The sequence below is a fragment of the Parambassis ranga genome, chromosome 20, assembly GCF_900634625.1.
Source record: "Parambassis ranga chromosome 20, fParRan2.1, whole genome shotgun sequence".
Classification (NCBI taxonomy): Eukaryota; Metazoa; Chordata; class Actinopteri; family Ambassidae; genus Parambassis; species Parambassis ranga.
In genome coordinates, this window is record NC_041040.1 from 13,369,402 (window position 1) to 13,387,084 (window position 17,683).

At 42.5% G+C, this 17,683-nt stretch overlaps 1 protein-coding gene across 1 annotated transcript in view; it reads left to right on the forward strand.

Moving 5' to 3' along the window:
* The window catches only part of dok6 (docking protein 6), a 41,394-nt gene that overhangs the window by 14,581 nt on the left and 9,130 nt on the right, over nucleotides 1-17,683 (forward strand). Inside the window, exons 3-8 of the mRNA XM_028433097.1 lie at nucleotides 6,688-6,795; nucleotides 11,859-11,973; nucleotides 14,253-14,372; nucleotides 15,914-16,103; nucleotides 16,479-16,617; nucleotides 17,566-17,671. Coding sequence (XP_028288898.1) covers nucleotides 6,688-6,795; nucleotides 11,859-11,973; nucleotides 14,253-14,372; nucleotides 15,914-16,103; nucleotides 16,479-16,617; nucleotides 17,566-17,671 — 778 coding nt within the window. The remainder of the gene's footprint in view (nucleotides 1-6,687; nucleotides 6,796-11,858; nucleotides 11,974-14,252; nucleotides 14,373-15,913; nucleotides 16,104-16,478; nucleotides 16,618-17,565; nucleotides 17,672-17,683) is intronic.

Sequence of the window (17,683 nt, forward strand, 5' to 3'; positions counted from 1 at the left end):
ACTGCATTACACACGAGGATTTGGAATGGCCCAGATAAAGTAATCTATGATTAACTGGGGCGCGGCTGGCTTGCCACCCTGCCAACAGCTGTAGTCAGGGGCGAATTACAAAATTATGGGATGTCCAAACATTTTAGATGCAACAGGAAATATATCTCAGTACATAAGGGAGGGAGGGAGGGAGGGAGGAGGGGGTGACGGTTGGATGGGATGAGAGTTATGTTTGAAGTCAAAGGTGACAGCCTGAAGCTAGAGAAGAGAGTGACAGAGGGAGCAGCGGTGCAATTAAACACAAACTTTTCGTAGGCGTTGCATTTGGCAGAGAATTGTTGGAAACGGCAGAATGGTCCTGGGAGGATTTCTGGGAGGGGAGCCGCAGGCTGGGGTCGCGGTCGGAGGAGTGATCGCCGCAATGATTGCTGTAACAACTGTCCGACGGGATAACAAATCAAATTATAAAGATGGACACCCCAGCACAGACCCCGCCGCCGTCTGAAATTGATTGCCGGCACCAGGAGCTGATATTACGGGGTCTGGTCTGTCATAGTCCATCAGGCGTCATTATCACCAAGGGAACACTAAACCATATGCAGAGCTGAATGAGGAGGAAGACTTCATCTGCACTGCTGTGAGGAGTCCGACAGAAACGAGCTTCATCAGGCCTTTGTTTTTAACGCTCTCTTTGTCATTTCAAGGTTACAAACGTGCGTTCAGAACATTATGTTAAATACCAAACTATTTCTGAGCAGCAGCAGTTAAATGTGGTCTGCTACCATCATGTCTGAGTGTCGCAGGACTACCTTGATTGAAGTGCTCTCATGTCTTGTATTGCTTGTTAAGTACAGCGGCAATCATCTTTAAACCGTAGTTTGTAGGACACGAATCATCGAGAGGTTACAAAGCCTTCCCACATTTGTCCCTTTGCTTTCATCAAATATCTGAGGCATCATAAACGCATGCGCCTCTGAGGTATTACCATTGTGTTTCAATGTTTCTCCTAAGCAGACAGCTATTTTTATTCTGCCGTGTGATTAGTCATTTAACTGAAGCGAGCTGTCATTGGAAATCATTTTCATGTCTTTAGACAGTTCCTCAGTTCATCCAAATGACAAGTGATTTTTGCCTGTAGGGGGAATAGGGCCCATATTTTATTGAGAGGCAAGACACTTCCTCAATAGTGCCAGAAGTTTGATAATGTTCCGTGAAGTGAATGGACTTTGTGTTTGAGGACACTCACAAAATGACTGAGGCTTTGAAGATGGCTCATTACTCCATGTTCCATGTGGTGTCTGAGCTCCTAAATTCTCCTCCCAGACCTCTGAGTTACGACTTCACGCGGCTCTGACAAAACTCAAGTTGAACTTGAAGGTATTTATTGTCATTTAAATAGATGTCAGTGCATCATAAGGCAACAATATTCCCTAAGTAGACAGATCTGTTTCTTTTCAAAAGCCCGTCATACAGGCTGCTTCTGTCTGTCTGTCAGTGTCAAACCTCTCCTGTTTCTGTAGTCAGGCAGGTGTTGATGAACTCGCTGCACCTTGCCAAGTACCTGCTGAAATGTTTCCCCCGCCACAGACAGTGCAAGAAATGCCCCTTGAAATGTTTTTCTCTGCATGTGTGCGGTGATCGGCTGTGCACACAGTCACGGTCTAATCAAAGATCCTGATCAACAGTTTGCATGATATGACTCCTGTTATTCATTTCTGTATCTGCACAAGAGGAAAGATACGAGTGATGTCGCCACCGCAGTTCTTCACGGAAGACAGCTTCCATGGATTAGCAGCTTAGTCTTTTCTTTTTACAGACACAGGCTCCTGCACTATAACCTAAGAGTTTGTTGTTTTTCTTTCTTTTCTTTGTCCTTTGTCTCATCTTAAAATACGTTCAGGAAACAATGGGTTAGTCAGAAAATTGGGAATCTACAAGGACAAAGGACAAAGACACTTTGACACAGAGGGGAAACCCAGAGGCTACATACACGCAGAAAGAGGAGAAACACGCTGACACAGGTGACTCATATCAGGGCCGGTAATCACACAGGTAGGAAACATGTGGACAGGAAGTGGTCTGAAACAAGAGCGAGGATGAGGCTTTCAAAATAAACCAGGAAGTACATGAAAACTGCAGTGATGAAGAAAACCTGGACTGTTTATAGTAGAACCACCAACAAGCAGAGGGTGTTTACTGCTTTTCCTCGGATTTGTTTCTGTTTTTGTTTCCTTCTTGTTTACTTTTTAATGAAGAAGACTGGCGCACACACACACACACACGTTGGGGAAAATCGTGGGCAAGTTATGTTGAAAAAATTATTTTCTTTAATAAATCATCCTAAGATTGTGTTAATGAAGTGTTAAATTTTAATGACCCAATCTCGTCTGGATTCCTGTGGCCTCGTGGCTTCATCACACCTCCCAGAATTTAAATGAATGCACAATAAAATGCATTAAATCTTCATGTAGGGCTCCTCATCTCTTTTTTTTCCCTCAGCCCTGGTGACCTACTGGATCTTTGTGCTCATCTTAGACACTATTTGGACCAGTGGATCATAGAAATAATGAATGAAAGCCTCCTCTAAATGACAGGTCTCCCATTCATTAGTCAGACTTTAAGACAGAGACCTGCCAATCAGGACTGAGACTCAGACTACTGTCTAATCTTTATGAGATGGTAGAAGAGGTGTTTGAGGACTGGACCTCTGAATCCTCCACTTGGAACAGTTGGACATTAAATTTGTGGATTTGTATTGCTGCCACATAAGTCACTTTTACACACCAGGACTCAAATAAATCAGACCAAGCAGGACCAAGACTGATTTGTTTGCTAGACCATTGTTGGACAGGTCAGCTTTTACTCTGTGGTTGATGTGTGATGGAGTATTAATCTCTAGACCCTCTTTTTTTCTAAGGTTCATTGTCAGGTTTACATCTGTGCTGATGTTCAAAGGTATAAAACAGTCATAGTCCAGGTTCAAGCAATAAGACAATTGAAATATATCTCATTTGTTTTCCAATCAGTTTTGGGAGGACTCAACAAGGGCTTGTTTCAGGCCTGTTTACATCAACCATTGTGCATCTTCAACCATGTAATCCACCTCTTCCTCACTTGCCCGTCCTTTCCTGATTGAAATAAACTTGGATTGATTGTAGTAGCCGCAAATCCTGAAAACAAGACGAATGACTTGTTGAAAGTAAAAAGCTTTAAGGCTCAAAGGACGTTGAAAACAACCTATCGTACAACACTGCTGGTTGTCAGTGAGATTCAAAAGCAGAATTACTGAGGGAACAAGGTCGTTCGGCCAAACTCTGCACGCTGCGCTGATCAAAGTCAAAGGCGGCAAAGCTTTTTTGGTCACAAGTGTTCCAATTTTCACCAAAATCAGTTCAGTGAAAGTTTTGCCAACTTTGTGTAAATAACCGCTGCCCGCTTTCACACGAAGGTAATCAGCAACTAGGATGATTTATTTCCATCAGAAAGTCTGTGACTCATTGTATTTTTTTTGGAAGTGGTGAATTGGTTTTTCTGGTGCCAAACAGTGTGTAGTCCTCACTCTTCTGGCATTAAATGAGTTACACCAAACCAGCAGAGAGTTTCATTCACGTCTGTGTAATTACAATCAGTGTAAGAGTGTCTCTGAATAAGACCCACCAGCAGCCCGAGAATAGGACAGCGTTGACAAAGCATTGACAACTATGGAACAGGCAAAATTAAGCCCTCTCCATTCATACCCTCTAGTTCTTATTATGCAGAAGCTATCTCACTGAGCTGGCTTTTGTGCTGGTATAATTACTTAATCTGAGCACTCTAGGGTGAATTACTTTGTGTGCAGCAAGCAGGCAGCATTGCTTTGACTCAGCCTTCCCACAGGGAATTGAAGCTTGCTTTAATTTTACTGTTTTAAAGTTGCAAATGTAAGAATGGCCATCATCAAAAGGGATTCACATCTCTCTGTGTGTGGGTGTTTCCATCAAAATTGCAGTTTCATATTTCTATAGCCATTATTATGGAAATAAATACAGTATGTTAGATTTTATCGCCCTGTTTCTTTTAACACATTTCATGGACGGTGTAGCAAATGATCAACAGTGCATTAGGGAGTGTGTTTTCTGTTGTTTGCCGTTTATAATGGGCCTGCGCTACACTTAACTAGAATGGAGGACCATCAAGGCAGACCGATAAGGACCCAGGGATCCACTCCAGTCAATTACCGCAAAGTGCCAAGTTCAACTCAGTGGGCCTTTTATGAAGTACACAAGCTGAGTAAACAAATTAATCGTGCAGCCGAGGTTCCCCAACACAAACGTGCGGCCCAGGGCAATCATACATCAGACAGAGTGATGGCCACCGTCTCACCCAGGAAATAGAAGAGCCCTAAATATAGACAACAACATAGCAAAGGGGGAAATATGGTGTTCCTAAACTCCATTATTATTTTGAAAATGACCAAATATTTCATGTGATATGGGTCATATGGTGATTAAGATGTGGGATGTGCTGGTATTCGTCATGATTTAAGTGCAGTCAGAGTGCAGAATACATGCATCTTCATTGTGTTTGTTTTCAGTGCAGTTTGTTACACATGGTGTCTTTTCTTTCCATGTTCAGCTCCGTCTTAGGCAATAGTTTGAAATACAAGGATGGAGAGGAATGCAAAAAGACCCTGGTTAGGGTATAAGCATGGGTACTTATATATATATTTCATTTCATTAATACCATGGTTGGATTATGATCTCTATTGGAGATAGTGTGTCTGTTGGATTCATTGAGAATCTGTAATGGGTCAGTACAGAAACATGCAGCAACTAGCATTAGCTTGGTAGATTAGCCAGTCAAATGCTGCCATCATTATTTCCGATGAGTTCACAGCTTAACATGTTGGATTTACAAATTTATAATTAACGCACTATGTACTATATACAGCATCCTATGAGTGTATGAGTGTATGAGTGTAGAAATATCCAAAGTAAGACACATTCTTTGTGTTTTCAGTCCAGAATCTTGACAGTGTCACTTCTTTTAAATGCTTAAAGTCTGTAGATTTGTGATAAACAGACTTGTGAATTTATGCAGACCATATTTCCATGCATACTGTGTGTTTTGTTACAGGTGTGTTAACAAAACCTGGAAAAAGCCCTCTAGTGTGTACATCAACTTGCACTGCTAAGCCTCTTCAGCTCGTGGACGGGCCACACCGTGTTCCAGTAATCTCTACAATTTACAGTAATCTGATGCAGCAGGGAGGGCAGCAGTGTGTGCTTGAATGTGTGTGTCACAAGAGACAGAAACGTGTGTGTGTTCCACAGCATCTAAAAATGGAATCACATTACTCCAGGTTCAAACAAAGTTATGAAGTTGTTAAGCCTCGTGCAGGCAGAGCACAACTCTCAGGGGCACATATTATTATTTGTCGGTTCTGGAACAATATTTGTTTTGTTTGTATGCGCGTAGTTTGAAACTTTAGTTTTATTGCTGGCAGTTTCCATATTGGTAATAAATCAGTAACACAAATAAACCTTATATTGTTGTCAGCAAGAAAAAAAATGAGCTGAATTTATAGTAAAATGTGTAAATTTTGGGACATCTTTTAATAACTAAAAACCTTCATCAACCTCATTTGCTTACCAGAAAAATCTTCCTTTTAGTGCATGCTGTATAAACGATCAGGTTCTTATATGAGTAAAGATCAAATGTGCTGTGATCCTGATGTTAAAGAGGTCTGTGCTCAGCTCAGAAACACATTTGTGAACAGAATTTAGCAACATTTTAATCAGAACCTGATGACAGCTGGGAGGCTGTTGTCTTCCGCTGCCACTCAACACCAATTAAATCTGATTGAACGCACACCTTCACAATCCTGACGCAGCAGATTAGCAGAGGTTTAAACCTGAAAAAGAACACCATCGTCCTCTTTACTTGATCAGGGATAAATACCTCAGCTCATCAATAGAAAATACAGATGTTATTGTTAGCGTATAGCCACTGTTAGCAATTGATAATGAAGCATTTTAGATGTACAACTGACTTACTGAGACACACAGACAGAAGTGTTAATAAACATACATGAACACATACACTGTGTTGGCTGCAGTAACCATCTTGCTGTATGTTTCTTGATGCTGCAAGTCATTGAAGACAATGTCTGAATGTCCTCTGAGTCCTCTGAGTGATTGTTGGCGTCACTCACCAAAATGAAACCTTCATTTAAATCTGATAATGTATCTGCTGTCATAGAATTTAACTGCAATTATGAATAATAGGGTTTAAATGAGATAAATACAGTTTGATTCATGTGCTGTAATGGTTTAATTTCCTCTCAGTCTTCTGTTTGCACTCAAATAAATAGACATTCCCTAGAAACCAGTGTGTTTAAGTATTTAATCAGTATTATCTACAGTGCTTTCCAATAATAAACTTAGTAATTGATCCCAGAGGCCAGCCTGTATTGTGATCAATGGAAAAAGCACACACAGCTGTGTTCATGTGTTTACTGTTGGGAAATATTGCTGCTTAGTCAGTTTGGATTCCTCTATCTGTTGGTCGCGACACTCTGAGGTCCGGTTGAGCTCTGCAGTCACACACTGAGTTTTGTATTTTAGTTTATATCTCTGGTTACCGTGATGTGTTTCTCTTTTACTCCAGAGGAGTTGTGTTTCTGTAACAGAGGCCGCCATCTCTCTCTGTTGTCAGATCTTCCGGAGGTGTTGGCTGGTGTTCAAGAAGGCTTCCAGTAAAGGACCCCGGCGGTTAGAGAAGTACCCAGATGAGAAGGCAGCCTACTTCAGGAGCTTCCACAAGGTAAACAGAGCTCCTTTTATTTCATTCACTGTTTAATTTAATGTGTCAACTTGTTTTTTGGAAGCTGGAATAATAAGTCATTATCTGAATAGTAGATCAGCAGCAAATTATAGGGATAAATCTGCCAGTTACTCTGTGGATTAATGAGTTGCCCCTGAACGCACCACAAAGACTGAAGAGATAAGTATTGTTAGCTTTGGTTGCTCTTCTGAACAGAATAAATGTGGTTTATTGACTGTGCTGATGCTAAAAAAAAAGATTCTGTGACGTCTCCTGGGGCTCCACGACGTAGTAATGGCTGCTGTGGACAGTTGTCTGACATATTTTGACCACCAGAAAATCATCAATTAATCACTGAATAATACTAAATTCTCAGATACTTCCATTATATCCAGTAAAAACACCAAATGTGTAAAGGGCTAGTGTCTAGGGCTACATCTTTATTGATGCATTTGTTTTTTGTGCCAGTGCTGATGTCACTCAGGCCGTTGGTCGATGAAGACAATGCAGCATACATTGTGTTGAAAATGAGGAATCAATGTTGATACTCTCTGGTGCGTGATTCTCGAGGATTCGACCTTCTGTGTAATCACATTTGAAGGGCTATGATAATGTTACATACAATATTCTATAGGAGGACATTAATCCAGGCGTGTGTGTGTGTGTGTCCGCAGGGCTCTGCCTCTGGCTCAGTCTATTGATATGCAGAGCACAGACAACAGGCAACAGTTCCATTCTAAGGTTTTTGGTGGACTGGTAGAATTAATTAGTTTTAGCTGATAAGGATCTGACGCCAGTGGTCGCCCACTAAAAAACGAGGAGCCAGGCAGAGTGTATTTTAATGAGCCTTCTCTTCAAATACACAACTAAATGTTCCACTAATAGTGGCATCAAGTGCGATATATGTTTTTTCTGCGACCTATAGTATATGACTTCACAGGATAAGAAGCGTTTGTATGAATAAGATCCTGTACATCGGCCACAGATGACAGAGTTAAGGATCCATTAAGGCACATCTTGCAACTTTATCTGGTCCTCTGGGGCCTTTTCCCTCTCGTTTGAAAGTAATAATCCAGGGTATAATATCTCTCTCCTTGCCTCTTAAGCCGTTTGAAATACCTAAATTATGGCTCATTATCACGGTGAGTGGAGATGATGGTAAAGGAGTAGCACCATGAACAATGTTTTATCCTAATGAGAGGAGATAATCGGGTTTTTTATATGGCGCTAGCTTCACAGACCATGTAGCAGTGCTCTTTCCATCATGCATCAGTTTCCCAGAATGCACAAAGGTAGTGTGTTTGGATCCACTTCTGTGCTACGGTATCAGCCATGTATTGTGAATGAAGCACCTCTTACCGCACTACATCATGCTGTCAAACGGGGCATCCTGTGTGGTTGTAACCCGCCGTCCCAGAGGCATCTCATACACCCGGCGCCAGAGTGAGCGATGAGTGCGCACATGCACCAGTGCACCTGGTAATGCATCGCCACAAAGATCAAAAAAGGTCCCGTCTGAGGGCTTCATTCCCCGCTGCAGTGCTATGGGGGGGTGTGGAAATAGGGTGCACTGGTGGCTGATTTATACAACACAACACAAAGGGGGGGATTGAGTTTTTCTCCTCACTTCTTTCTTTTTCTCTTTCCATTTCTTCCTCTCTTTCATGCTTTGTGTAGCCAGCTCTCTTTCTGAGGAGCAGTGGTCCACACAGTAAAACAGTCCCTGAATATTTTTAGCAATTTAAAAGTTGTTTTTCTGTGTGTACCATTTCTCAAACTCTCCTGAGCTCCTGACAGAGGCAGCAAATGTAGAAAGATGGAGCTGCGTTTAAATGCCGGAATACAGTTTGTACAAGGGGAAAGCGACTAGTAAAATGAGGAGACGAGTGTTTGTAGAAACAAATGATTGAGAACAGGTGAAGGCAACGAATTAGGTTTTTTCACACCAAATCACTGGAATATCTGAGTGCTTAAATGAAGTCTGGAGGACTTCTTGTGGTCAGAGGCTTTTGGCTTTCGGCTCTGGTGTTATAACAAATTTTGACTGACTTGGTCCTTGTTGCCTTTGTAACAAACAGGCTTCCTCACAATGACAGTTTAACAGCAGAAGGGGATAAAGTCTAAAATTCGGAGGTGTTTGGTCCACAGAATGATGTCTCTGCTGAGATAAAATGTAATCAGTTCACTTTTCATCTCGTGCCATCATCAACATTTCATTTTGTCCCTTATTACCTGAAAAACGAATTAAATTCTCATCAGCCTCAGCTGCTCTTTGTGGTTTTTTTTTAGTTCTAATTAGCATATGTTAGCATGCTAGCTGCTAGCATGGCTGTGGACTTATTTCGTTAAGCTCCGACTCTCACCTCTGAATAAAGATGAAGAGGAAAGAATAAGAGAGAAGATGAAGAATCGGTCTCATTACAAATGATTCACTTTGCTTGGACTGTAACGCCTTAGGGTTGGAATGCACCCACTGAATCTCTCTCTCACCACACACACACACACACACACACACACACACACACACAAAAGCATGCAGAGTTACACACTAAACACAAACAGAGATGAGAAGCTGATGGTATTCATGGCTCAGAAACTCTCGGCGATGCTTCCTTTGTGTCACTTATACTGTATATGAATGGCTTGCCTGAGGACAAATACATACAGTCTCATATGAAATATTAAGATAGCATCTTTGAAGTAGTAAGTAAGAAATGAAACATATCTGCTTTCTTCCAGTATAATAGCCTCTTCTAAAATCCCTGTTGAAGCTGAATGTTGATGTGACAGTAGAAATCTGTAGTCCACATATGCTGTGTGTGTTATACGACGTGGTCCTTTAACCTTTAACAGTCAAGCTTTACTATACGGGCAGTGTGCCCGGCTAATTCATCCCCAACAGTCTGGCAAAGTGCCCACAGTTAGCACACAATGGACTACAATAATGTAATGGGCCTTATCTACTAGGCAGAATGAACGGAGCAAAGGCTGTTGAACAGAATGGCCTGTAAATGCGGGTGATATTCAATTAAATGTAATCTTCTCTTTTTTTCCATTCACAATCAATCTCCTTGTAAAGTGATTTAGATGCATATGATTGCTCTCCTCCTTACTGACTGATAGAATGCTTTCAAGGAGATGCACTTGAACAGTGGCTGTACAGTGTATACAGTGCGAGCCTCAGGTCACATTTATCCATAATGGTGCCTTTAAAATGAATAACTCACATATTACACTGCTGCAGGCACCACATCAGTACAGTCTATAATCAGAAGGATGAGGTCAGTTTATTTATCGCTTCAAGGTTTGAAATTTATATTAATAGTGCCATTTGCTTTGCATTTCTACATCACTTCCCATAGATTGAAAAACCACAAACATGATTTAGTAACATGAAGTATGTTGGAGAGGAAGCTAAGCTAAACTGTGCTAAGCCAAAATAAAATAAGTCACAAAAACAGTACAGAAGGCGAAGGCAGGAGTCAAACCAGGGAGTCAGAGGGCGGAAGTACAAAAGGCTAATTCAAAAAACGCGCTGAGGTCATACACTAGGGCTACATTCAGACTGCATGTCTTAATGATCAATTCGGATTTTTTGGTGAAATACGATTTTTTGGTATTTACAAAATAATATGCGACTGCTACCACTCTCCTGTGTGAATGGACTGTGGCCCTGAAGTGACCCGCATGCGCAGAAGAGGACACGACGTTACACAATGTGTGCTTGTGTGGCTTTAAGTTAATGTCCGATCGTAGCCAACATTACATTACAACCAAATAATATTAAGAACGCGGAGAAGGAAGAGAGCAGTGGCTGCGTCTACATCTAACGTCTGTACAGAGATGTGTGGGTGCGGAGTTGGGCTTTACTTCCTGGCAACAGGCGCTTGTTGCTAACAACACTGCTTGTCTGCCCACTCCTGTGTCGCAGAATTGTGACGTCTGCCGCCTTTCAGTGACACAAAAACTCGGATACATATCTGATTTAGGACCACATATAAAAGTGGCCTGGTTCGGATATAAAAAAATTGGAATTGAGCTGTTCAGACTGTCATCGGATTTGAGTCACTTTAGCCTGCAGTCTGAATGTACCCTTAGTTATCACTGGACAAACTGGCATGGAATAAAGAGAACACACACATGTTATACACCAGGGAGGGAGACACAATGAGACACAGGTGAGACACATTAGGGCGGGGCAGGTAATCAACAAGGAGGGAGGCACAGGAGGAAGTAAAACACACAGATACACAGGGGAACAGATCCTACAAAATAAAATAGGAAACAAGTAACACAATCCAAGAAAAAACAAATAATGCCGAATACCAAAGAAAACCAGACTACAAGTATACAAAAACAACCAAGAACTCTGGATTTAAACGGAGATAAGATAAGATAATATAAGATAAGATGAGAACATATAAGGTGATGTAAATACTTTAGTATAATATAGTTAGTGCTATAACTGTGGACTATTATTTGTCTAGTGAGGACATGTATAGCAAACGAGCTAAGCTTAGCTTAGCTAAGCAGCACCACATTGATCTTAATAAATTGTAAATAGCAGGCTAGCCAACTTAGTGATTAGATCTCCTTGTTGTTGCTGTTAGCCAAACTGGCGAATTGATAACATTAAAGTTAAACAGAATGTTAGCCTTCTCTGTGAATGAATAAGATGCTGTTAGCACAAAGTTAGTTGTGAGCATTTTGTCAGCAAGCTAGCATCACTGAGGCAATTTATCAGGATTATTCCCCAAAAAAAGAAAGCTGCACAGAAACCCAAGCTGACTAACGCTGTGGAAGGTCTAGTTTTTTTTTAATCCACTTATAATTTACTCACATATTCACAATACAAATTCATTATTCACATCCTTACATATGCAGCACTTAAGATCACCACTTCTGTTTTACTTTGCCACTCTTCTGTGCTAAGCCTCCAACCACTATTGCACTTTCAGCAAAGCTGTGCAAGATGGCAATTAAGACCTGCTGCTGCTGCTGCTGCTGCTGCTTTCATTCAAGTTAAACGTGCTGCTGCCACTCTCTCTCTCCTTCATCTTTAGATCACTGAGCTCCGTAACATCAAGAACATTACCCGGATGCCACGGGAGACAAAAAAGCATGCCGTGGCCATCATCTTCTGTGATGACACGTCTAAGACATTTGCCTGTGATTCAGGTGAGTGCCAAACTCAAAACACGCTACAGTGTTTTTTTGTGTGTGTGTGTTTCATTTCCCTACATGAAGAAAAGTTTTGGAGAGAGTAGGAGGAGGAAGAAGAAATAAAAAGTGAGAGGCGGAGGGAGAAGGAGAAACAGAGGGAGGGTGAAGGCGGCATTGGAGAACTGGATTTGAGCCAAGTGGTGCTCATTTGACGCTATATTAAGAAGTGGGAGGATACGTTCCGAAATATTGATTTTCATAGTGCAGGTATGAAAACCGATATTGGGCTTATTTTGCTGTGTGTTTCATCCCAATTATGGACTGTAACAATAGAGATTGCTTCTAATACGTGGATAGGAAGCCAAAGTGGCTGATGATGTGGTTAGAGGAGATGCAAAAGCTGGACACAGAAAGAAGGAAGACAACGGTGGACACACACTGGAGACAAGAATGAAGCCCAGACCTTCAGGGGTGCAGAGCTTTTCTCACTATAAATGGCTGATATTTCCCTCTGGGTCAGGTTATACAAGAGTTCAATGGTATCAGATCATAATTTGGCAGGCAGCCCTTCCACTACAGAGCAGTATCAATGGAAGTGTGGACAAAACAAAACAACAACAAAATAAAGGCAAACAAAGCTTCATAAAGATCTCTCTAAAAATAACCTTTTCATGATTTCACCCAAGCGGCGCCTGCTTGTTTAAGTGTGCTGTCAATGAAACGAGGGGATGGAACAAAAGAAAAAGTAATCTCACATTCCTGACAGCTTTGGGTGCGTCTGACAAATATGCACACAAGGAAAGACGAAAGTGTGACCAGGAAATGGGTTTGAAATATGAATCTTGTCAAGTGTGTCAAGGCTTTGTAAATACAACTGTATGTGCAGCAAAAGTTGTAAACTTTACTCCATCCTCCCCACACACACACAGATGTCCTCCTGTGATATCTCTTCATGCGTGGCACATAGAGTAGTCTCTGTGCTGATGAAGTGTGTGTTTAGCCGATTTTCCACTCCGCGGCCTTAAAAAGTGTGGGAGTTTAGAGGCACTTAAAGGCCATAGCTACTCAGAATAAGAAAAGCTGAATGTGAGGAAGAAGGAGCTAAAGTGCAGGGCTGCTGCTGCTAGTAGTGTGTGTGTGTGTGTGTGTATTTGGGCCTTTTCTTGTGTGTGAATGAAGTGCTCCAGGCAGCAGCAGACCTTTTCTTCACCCTGCAAAGTAGTGTAGATCTGTCCCATCCGCAGTGTTTGTCAGAGCTGATCTGACAGGTTGTCCTGCTACACCAGCGATTACACAAGATAGCTTCAAATAAAGACGCCTCTCCACTAAAACAGATGATCATTATTGGATTCACAGATACAAAAACACGGCGCCACATGTGTCTTTCTGCCACACGAGCAGCTAAAGTTACACATCCCAGGATACGCTCCACTCGGAGAGCTTCGCAAAGATAAACAACTCCAGCGTTCAGCCTCATTTCGCACTTCACTGGCTTTTACCAAAAGCTCACATAAGACAATAATAGGAATCTTCTGCATTGTAAACAGTATTTTGTTTCCTGACTTGATAGGAAGGAAGGAGAATTGGTATTCACAAATAACAAACTGCCACACAAATGTCCAGATTTGACTCAGGAAATCGTTTGTCTCCACTTGGCCTCCAATTAAGAGAGCGCGTCTCACAATGAGCGCCCTCCCTTCTTTAAGTGCCAGCTGTCATGCATGGAGCAGAAAGTCTCACACAGAGCTGGGCTCCTAAAAACCCGGTCTGTTGCTTTAAAGTGAGGCAGAGTAATTCCCATAACCACCCAGATTTAATACAAATAAAGGGCAAAGAAGAACAGATAAAACTGACCTGTCACTCAAAGCCGTCACACCTTTAAGTCCTGAAGTTTTCCTGCATACATTTCCTGTTCTGTCATCAATTTGGAAAATAGCTTATCGATTGTCTGAACAGATGATGTTAGTGTCAGATGTAACTGTGGTCATATTGTTCCAGCAGAGCTATTCAAACATTGTACAGCCTTTGAACTGAGCGTGGAGAAGGAGGGAGGAGAAGCCTTCATCTGTCGCTGGCTGCTGCTGAGCGTGCCGCCTCTTTTAATCTGCACCAGATCAATCAGATTGATTTCTCTTCCTCCCGGCTACTGTTAGCTGTACCCACGTCCTGTACACGCATCGTTTTATTCTGAAATTCCAATCTGTGGTAGTATTATGGTGTGTTTAATTATGTATGGAGCTGTGTGTGTGTGTTATGTGTGTGTGACGGTGGACATGTTGTACTGCTGTGTGCAGAGCTGGATGCAGAGGAATGGTGTAAGCTGCTGTGCGTGGAGTGCCTCGGCAGCCGTCTCAACGACATCAGCCTGGGTGAGCCAGACCTGTTAGCAGCGGGGGTGCAGCGGGAGCAGAACGGTGAGTGCCCAATTAGTCCCTGCTAACACAGACCACCATTCAGGGTCAATCTCTCTCTCTCTCTCTCTTTCTCTCAGTCTGCCACCAAGCAGTTAGTTGTTGCAGTCCAGGCCTGTATGTGTTAAAGCAACTGAGACCTCAGAGGGTTAGAGGAGTGGAACAGCCACTGTCCAATTAGGCTGGCTAATAAGTGACTTTTTTTTTGTCAATATCCGATTCAGAGTCCCCTGTTGCAGTCTTCAGCACATGACGGTTCACTTGAGAAGTATGTGTGTGTTGAAGGAAACCTGTGTGTGTGTGTGTGTGTGTGTGTGTGTGTGTGTGTGTGAGCACAGGTCACAGGCTGTGGCCGGGGCTCTGTTCCAGGCCTAATGAGAAGTGCTGTGCATCACTGGCTTCCCTCATAATGAAGCTTGTCATAGAGATGGATGAGATTATGGCTCCTAAAGCCATGTGAAATAAATGTGCCTCCCCACATATTCCACTCACAGGAAATGGAAATGGAAAAAAAAAAGAGAGAGAGGGCTCTGCTATCACAGTGGAGCTCATTCTCTGTGTAATTTGTATACTCGCAGAGGAAATTGAAAAGGCAACAGGCAAAAAAAAGGTGCAGTTTAAAGTTGTGAAAGGACGAGTAATTGAAAAGAATCTGCCGCCATTTCAACCTATTTCATTTCTGTGCAGCCGTAAAGTGAAATTGTACCTCTCAAAATAACTTGGCCTCATTTATTTAAGATATCAGAACACAAACCGTCTGAACTGTTTCAATACACCCTGCTGCTGGTGGCTGGAATCCTGCTGGTTTGGTGTTCATACAAAGTCAGACTGAGCTCGTACCTCTCCGCTGCCTCTTTGACAGGATGAAACAAAAGGCTTCATACTGCAATTTCAATTAGCGGCCCTCCCCGAGCAGCGGGGGGGCGATAATTAGATCAGAGTTCATTTTCACTGTCCCTAAAAATACGCCGCACCATGACATTGCCATTTTCTATCCGCTGCAGACATGAAGCTTATTTTGAATCATTAAGCATAATTAGTGGGAACTCATTTAGATTATGGAGAACTCTCTGAGTCTGCCTCGCAGAGATAGTTCAGTGTGAATGGGTTTTGATCCCTGTCTGGCTTACTGAATTGATGGTTACAACTTTTGTAAGTTCAAGTCACGTAACACTTGATGTTGTTGAGGTATCCATGTTAGACACTGATCACACACTTACTGACAGCACCATCACTAAATATGGAGACCAAGCCCACGCTGTGTTTCTGAGCATCTGTTTGCATCCTGGTGAGAATGACACTCTGCAGCTTTTTCAGCTTTTTGCACCCAAAGTGCTTCTTCAGGACCCTCTTACTGGGCGTGAGTGTGCCAATAGCATTGTTGACATTTGGGTGTTTGTTTCTGGCATTTTTTACAAGCATCCAGGTGTACAAAGCATGGTGTGCAAATACCATCACAAACAAATAGTAGTAGTCATATTCAGTGTTGTTGCTGGTATTCATCCGGTTTACTTCAAGTATTAATAGTATTTAAATTCTCCCAGAACGTTTCAACGTGTACTTGATGCCCACCCCGAACCTGGACATCTATGGGGAGTGCACCATGCAGATCACCCATGAAAACATCTACCTGTGGGACATTCACAACGCTCGCCTCAAACTCGTCATGTGGCCTCTCAGCTCCCTGCGCAGATACGGCCGAGACTCCACCTGGTTCACTTTTGAGTCTGGAAGGTGTGTGTGGATGCACATATAGCATGTTTGTCTTGTGTGTGTTTGTGTGTTTGATTGAATTGTCAACAGTAGGAGGGAAAAAACTTAGTTTTGGAAATGTTATAAAAACTTTAACAAAGCATCTTTGGATATCCAAAACATCCCAGGGAATCAACATTTGCTGCAGAGCCCTTCAGGCAATGATTTGACAGGTGTGAAAGTGTGTATTTGTTTTGTGTACTGTATTTACTCATGTGTGTGTGTGTGTGTGTGACTTCAGTGGGCTATTATAGCAACGAGTCTGTAAGTGAACATTCAGCCATGCATATTTGTAAATCAGCAATCCACGAGTGCGCGCGATCAAAGTGTGTCTCTGTGTGTGTGTTCCTGGCGCAGGATGTGTGACACAGGAGAGGGTTTGTTCACGTTCCAGACGCGGGAGGGGGAGATGATCTACCAGCGGGTCCACTCGGCCACGCTGGCCATTGCCCAGCAGCATGAGAGGATGATGGAGGAGATGGAGAAGAGCTCCCAGGTACATTTGTACATTTTTGGGTTGTTTATCTCGTATCCACAGCTGCACATCAAATTGTATTCTTGTACCGCCAGCAACACAAACAGTGAGTGCAGGAGTCGACACAGCATTGTCTTTGGAATACATTTATTATTTTACTAAAATAAGACAGAAAACAGCCCCCCCCTCTTGTTTTTCATCAGCATCTTTGCTGCCTGTTTGATTTACAGTGATCAAACCAGCCTTTCATTGAGGCTGTTCGCTGGATTATTTTTAGAAAGCTGTGAACTCAAAGGCAATAAATCATGTTTTCCACACAAGATGCCCACACGAGAATACACTTTTCTCTGGAGGTACTGTTGCTTTGGACCAGGAGCCCTCTGACACCCTGCCGTCTTGGCCTCGGCTCCTCTTCCTCCATCACAACAGCCATCCATCCCTTCCTTCCTTTCTTGCTTCCTTCCTTCCTCCCCTCCTCCCCGCTATCATCTGTATTCTTTATTTATGTAGGCCTGCCTAGTGTTTGATGAGCCTTGACCATATGGCTGTGCTCCTGGACCCCACCATTTGGGAACATTTCCAAATGCAGCAACATATATTGTAGCAGATAGCTACACAAAATTGACCACTGGTGTTGCAGAGTGGGTGAAGAAGCACATTTAGTACTGCATAGTGTTTTATCAATTTCTTCAGCAATACATTTTATATATCTTGAGTTGTTTTCTAAGCGTCACATTGCAAATAAAAAGAAAAACTAAATCTCATCACCCAGTGGCAAAACAACATCGTGATCCCAAATGCATCCTCATCTCACCCATCAAACAGCTATTCAGAGCAGAAACACGCTATTCAACCTGCACCATTCACACTCTTTGTTTACTGACATACGCAAAGCAATTTCCCCTGTTGTGAGCGAGCGGCTGAGAGTGACAGAAAAGCGTCAGACGTGATAAGCGTTCTCTGTTTCAGATCCACTCCAGAGAGACGTTAACCAAGTCCATCTCCCTGCCACGCAGCGCCTACTGGCAGCACATCACACGTCAGACCAGCATGGGGGATCTCTACAGTTACCAAGGTACGAGCAGGA